The sequence below is a fragment of the Eretmochelys imbricata genome, chromosome 17 (genome assembly GCF_965152235.1).
Source record: "Eretmochelys imbricata isolate rEreImb1 chromosome 17, rEreImb1.hap1, whole genome shotgun sequence".
Classification (NCBI taxonomy): Eukaryota; Metazoa; Chordata; order Testudines; family Cheloniidae; genus Eretmochelys; species Eretmochelys imbricata.
The window spans coordinates 22,885,182-22,891,537 of NC_135588.1; the positions used below are offsets into that span (position 1 = coordinate 22,885,182).

The window sequence follows — 6,356 nt, forward strand, 5'->3', positions numbered from 1 at the left end:
GTGGACAATCAGCTGAAGGTGAGATCCCTGTGCAATGCCATGGCCAAAAGAGTCAATGAGATCCTAGGAGAAATAAGCAGGGGAATCTTGAGTAGCAACAGAGAGGTGATTTTACCTCTGAATCTGGCACTGGTGCGACTGCTGCTGGAATACTGTGTGCTGTGCTGGTGCCTGCAATCCAAGAAGAACCTGGAGAAAGTTCAGAAAAGAGCCATAAGAATGATTGAAGGGTTGGAAAACATGCCTTATAGTGAGAGAGGCAAGGAGCTCAATCTGTTTAGCTTGACGCTGAAAGGTTAATGGTTGACTTGATCAGTCTGTAAGTACCACATGGGGAACAGAAATTTGATAATTGGCTCTTTAAATGGGCAGACAGAGGTACAACAAGACCCAGTGTCTGGAAGCTGAAGCTAGACAAATTTGGATTTGAAATAAGGCATAAATTTTTAAGTGATGGTAATCAACCACTGGAGCAATTTGACCAAGGGTTGTTGTGGATTCTCCATCATTGGCAACTTTTAAATCCAGGTTGGATGGATTTTTTAAACGATACACTCGTTCAAAAGAAATTCCTTGTGGGGAAGTTTCTGGCCTGTGATCTACAAGAGGTCAGACTAGATGATCAGGGGTCCCTTCTGACCTTGGAGTCCATGAAAACAGTGGTGACTAGATTTTTCCCAGCAGGAATAGTATCTGGACTTCACTTTTTGGTAGAAATTGCTCAAACTTTCAAAACCAAAACAATGTCCTTTGGCAGATTCTGAACCTTGGATTATTATTGTTATTTGTTTTACCATAGAACCTAGGAGCCCAAGTACTGGAGCAGGACCTCACTGTGCTAGGCCCTGTACAAACACAGAACAAAAAGACAGAAGAAGAATCTAAGTTTAAGATGAGACAATAGATGGCTACAGATATACCTCCAGGGAAGCACAAGGAAACAGCGAGACAATATTGATCAGGCCGCCAGGCAGTGGGTCTCAAAACAGCAGCAGCCTAACTGTTGGCAAGCTTTTGTAGGCATCACACACAGGAGAGTTTGAAGGAGGATAATGAGGTCGCTTTGAGAATGTTGACAGGGAGCTCCTCCCATGTGCAAGGGACAGCATGAGAGAAAGCTCAAAGGTGCTTGCTTGAAAATTTAACAAGTGGGCACTGGGGGCTGCCATTGGCAGTCAGGTAGGAACTGACACCTAGATGGTGCATGAGAGATGATAGGCAGGGTGAGGCCTTGATGATAGGCGTAAATGGCCTTGAAAGTGAATACAAGCAACTTGTGTTCGATGCATTAGAGAAGAGGGAGACAGTGGAGGGATCTAAAGAGAGGAATAACGTGGTTAAAGCAATTGGCTAGGAAAATTATCCTTGCAGAAGTATTCTGGATCGTTATGAGCGGAGAAAGATTGCATTTGTCAAGGCCAGAGAAGAGACTGCTGCAGTAGTTGAGATGCAAGATGAGTAGGACACTGAACTTTCTAAGTCAGCTTTAATTCCCACTCCCATTTGTGAAGACAGTACTTTGTTAATTCAGTGTCTGATCCTAGATGACACATCAACATCATCTGAAATGCGTTTTAAAATCCTGGACAAGGCAGATGTTACTAGTGGGCAAAGGCAAAGCGGGCTGCCCGTGGGGAACAGACTACAGATGGGGTGATGCTGGCACAGATGGCAGTACTGACTGCTCTGCTCTGGTTCTGCAGGGTATAACGCCTGGAGGCAATTCTGTGGGCTTTCACAGCCTCGCAACTTAGCTGAACTCTCTGAAGTGCTGAGAAATCGTAAGCTAGCCAAGAAGTTCATGGACCTGTACGGGACACCAGACAATATTGACATCTGGATTGGGGCTATGGCAGAGCCGTTTGTTCCCAATGGCAGAGTGGGACCTCTCCTGGCTTGCCTCATTGGATCTCAGTTCAGGAAATTGCGAGATGGGGACAGGTAGGCTGACTGGAAAGTGAATCTCCACTTCCATTTTATTTACAAAAGAACAAACGGCAGTCGGTGTCCTGTGCTGTTCCATTCCCTCGCCGATGAGCTTGCTTGGTGTTCCAAGCTCCACAGCTCAATACCGGAGTTTCATTCACAGTTATTAAAGGGGCACCCTTGTGGGAAGGGCAATTGATTAACCCCTACGTGGCCAGGCAGCTCCAATCACTGGTGCATGGATGGTCTTTAGAAGGTGAAGAAAAGGTGAAACACCCCCTTAAATCTCCTTTAAAGGTGATCATTTCTGGGGTCGTGATCCTGTGTTTATGAATCCAGCCTGCTTCAAACCAACATGAAAAATGCAAACACTATGTCAATTTTGATTTCTGTTTTGTGTATTGCCACTTTAAAAACATTTCTTACAAATGCAGGTTTAATTTGACGGTTATTGTTGCAGCAGAGTTTTCCTTTTAACAACGTCAGCACCATTCTGCCATAATTGATGACATTCAGAAACATTACATTAAAAGAAAGTTGTGTAGTTTGCAAAGTTGAGCACTCAGAAGCACTCAGAAATAAGGCTGCCTGCAATCTTAATTTGGCACCCTTGTGCGTATGCATTTTGACCGTCTTTTTAATTACATGATTGCATGTTGTCGGGGTTCTGGGAAAACCCCAACAACATGCAATCCAGTAGCAGGAGCCATGCTAACAGCATGGCAAGGATTCCCCCTTCCTCATGGAGCGTGGGGAGTGCTTAGGCAGCAGCAACCCTGAGATCTGCTCCACCATACACCAGCCTCACAGACCAAGGAGGGGAGGCATCTCCTAGAGTGCAGCACCCCAGCCCCCCGGACTGTGCCCTTCACTAGCCGTAGCACTGCCTGCAGGTGCTCACCAGCCCGGTCAGATCATGGCCCCAGCTCCAACGGGAGCAAAGAGCCCTCTGGGCCTGTCAGTAAAATCAGCTAATGCCTCCCTGAAACAGGGTGAGTTCCTGGAATACACTAGTCTGTCTTCTGCGCAGTGCTTGGATGGCATACACAATGAGTGGAAAAAGATACAAATGTGGTCAAGCAGAGTAACTGCCCACCAGCCCGAAAAGGGTTAAAGAGAGCCTTTGGGCCCAGCTAGCCCTGCCCTGTTATACCTGCAGCCAATACCAGGCTTGGAGGGGAGAGAAAAGGAGGGAGCCTGGCTCAGTTTGGCGAAAAGGCAAGAGCTAGCTGCCTCCCTACCCGAGGGAAGGAGCACTGCCCTGCCAGCCGAGGCAGTCACCAGGAACCCAGCACCGTCTTCCTGGCCAAAGGAAATAGAGAAAGAGGCCTAGGTGCACCCGGCCTGAGAGGAACCCGGGTGACCAAAGCACAGAGACCTTGTGGGGGTTCTGGCCCTAGCAAATTTATAGCTGCTCCACCTGGAGGAAACTGGGACTGCAGCAGGATGCTGCCCAGGGTCCACGAGGGGCCATTACTGGTGACAAGCCATCACAGGAACCTGGTCTGTAGGGGCCAAGCCCCAAACTGAAGGGGCAGCAGTAGGAAGTAGCCCAGGGCAGTGGACGTAGACTCCCCGTTGGGAGGTCCTCTACTCAGGGGTTGACTGAAACGGGGCCCTGGGCTGGGATCTGGTGGAATGGGAGGGAGTAGAGGTGGCCATGGTAGCCAGCTCACTATTCTAGCCAATTTATTCCAGGGTTCTCAACCATTGCAGAACCTCTTACCCAGGTTCTCCACTCCACTGCATGCCCCTGTGCACCCTGTCATAAAGTCTGAAGCACCTCGACCACACAAGCAGGGAGTCGAGTCCTCCAACCACTAGGTTGACTGGCCCCCCAAGCCCACTGTTACAACCAAGAACTGGGCAGCTACCTCATTCATACAGCACCGTGCGTTGAGTGAGCCTGGGGTTGTTTGTGGACTAAACAGTATGTGAACATTCAATTAAGGTCTCTAACACAGCCCATACGCACAAGAGGGCAGAGTTAAGATTGCGCAGGCAACCTTAATTCAGGGATTCCCTAACCTTTGCATAGATCCATAGATGTTAAGGCCAGAAGAGACCACGGTGATCATCATCTGAGCTCCTGCACAGCACAGGCCGGAGAACAGCTGTGATTCCTGCAGAAGCTTTTTAGCCCGTGACTTTGCAATCTAAAGTTCTTTTCATTTCCAATAGAACTTATCTGTATAGAATCTTCACAGTCTTTCTCTGGAAATCCTGGAGGCCATTTGGCTATAGGAGATTGATTCACACTAGAAATACACTTTTTTTTAAACTACACGGTGAAATTATGGCCCCTCTGCAGCTGGTGGGAGCTTTGCTGCTGACTCCATTGAGTCCCAGATTTCACACCCCAGCCCTTGTACTTCCTTTTCACAGGCAGGCTCCTTTTCCTATCTGTGGAGACAAAACAGAATCGTGACCCCCCAGAACTCAATCAATTCCCAAGAAGGATAAACCCAGGAGGTAACACTGCTGTTTTTCTGCTTCTCTGTAGGTTCTGGTGGGAGAATCCAGGGGTTTTCACTCCACAGCAGCGCCGTGCCCTGAGCAGAAGTTCATTGCCAGGGGTTCTCTGTGATAACACTCGCATTAGAGAGGTGCCCAGGGACGTCTTCAAGGTCAACCGCTATCCTGAGGACTTTGTGAACTGCAGAGTGATCGACCGTCTTGACTTGTCACCTTGGAGACAACGCAGTAACTAGGGAGTGGAAGGTACAGAATGGACCCCGTGCCCAGAGAAACACACGCAACCGGGCCCATGAGGAGACTTCCCCTCCCCAGCACTCCCTGGCCTTTCCTCCCCAGATCAACCCCAATCTCCAAACAAACTCACTCTTCCAGCCACCCTTCCTCAAACAGATCCTTCCTCCCAATCCCCCACCTTGATCTTCCTATCTGCCCCAGAGGCTCCTGCTTGTCTTCACTATAACATGAGGGAATGTTAGCACTGCTTGGCGGAGTTGTGTTAACCAACGCACTGGCGAATACACCCACTGCAAAGTCGCTTTTAACACCACGTTAGTTAACACAACTAGTTCAGGGCCATGTTCTGTCACGCCCTGATTTTCTAGTGAACACAAGCCCATTGACTCTCTTGTCCCTAAGGCTCTGTCACTGCCTGGCCCCGGTACCAAAGACCCGGCCTTCACCCACCCTGCTCACAGACCATAGGCTGGATCCAGCTGCACTGAAGACAGTGGGAGGCTTTCCATTTACTCCAGTGGGAGTTGGACTGGGAACCCTAGATCCCTGGCTGTGGATCATATTCTGACAGCTGATCATATTCTGACTGTACTCATAGTTATCTTCTTAAGAGAGATTCATCCACTCTAGAAATGGGAAGGATCTGTTAGGCCCCATGCAGGCCCTGTCCCTGCGGCCAGTGCAGGATTGTTCCCTGTAGTATTTCTCTAGTGTCATAGCCAGACTCCCAAGAGGTGGGTTTTCCACGCTTTCCCTTGGTACACTCTTCCACAGCCTCCTAGACCTCACCGCTGGGATGATATTTCTGAAATCGTGTCTAGTGTTCTACTCAGGCACTTACACAGTGTTCATCCCCATAGCATCAACCAAGCTCCCACGAGTTACAGATGAAAATGTGCTCCCCCTTTCTGGCCTCAGGGGGATTGAAATGATTTTAACGTCATTTGGAAGGTTTCTCAGGTCCAGGATGGACTTTCTGGAGAGAACCAGCCCTACCCTACAACAGCTTGCTCAGGAGCAAGGACTTGGGTTTTCCACATCCCAAGTAAGTGCTCTAACCACTAGGCTATAGAGTCACTCTCTTTCAATGACTCCTGTTGGAGCTATTCCATTTTATATTGAAAAAATTACATGTTTATTGTTCCAGAGAGGCTGATTCTATTGCCTGGTGGTCAGGGTACGCACCTGGGATGTGCAAGATTCAAGCGCCTACTGCAAATCGGGAATGTGAACCTGGGGTGTTTTCATCCCACGTGAGAATGCCTTAACAATCAGGCTATTGGATATCCTGGGGTGGGCTGGTGCTTGTACTCATATTTGGGTGTGGGGGATTTTGAAAGGTCTCAATTTTGTTTTGAATTGGAACCAAACAAATTAGAGACCTCATTTTTCCGCAAACTGGAAGTGCTGTTTCTGGCCAGCCCTAGTGTTCCAGCGGAACTCAGGTGTCGGAGGACCCCTGGCTGCAGCAGGGTGACCGATCTCTCAGGGAGCCAGGACCAGTGCCATGCAGGGTCTTGAAAAATCCGGACAGCACCCCGTGGAACTGGGCTCTGAATTGAATGGGGAGCCAGTGCAGAGAACGGCATGCTGGGGTGATGTGTTCCCAGTGTCCTGTGTTGCAGAGCGACCACGTTGCTGTGTTTTGAACAAGCTGTTTTTCCTCAGGGCTTGGTCTTCCCTCGTAGATACAAGGAATTGCAATACCCAGCTTAAGT

The 6,356-nt window shown here is 48.9% G+C and overlaps 1 protein-coding gene across 1 annotated transcript in view; it reads left to right on the forward strand.

Annotated features, from left to right (window-relative positions):
- LOC144276690 (myeloperoxidase-like) overlaps positions 1-4,637 on the forward strand; it is a 64,292-nt gene extending 59,655 nt beyond the window's left edge. The window contains exons 12-13 of the mRNA XM_077836950.1: positions 1,704-1,941; positions 4,430-4,637. Coding sequence (XP_077693076.1) covers positions 1,704-1,941; positions 4,430-4,637 — 446 coding nt within the window. The remainder of the gene's footprint in view (positions 1-1,703; positions 1,942-4,429) is intronic.
- Positions 4,638-6,356: the final 1,719 nt, after the last annotated feature.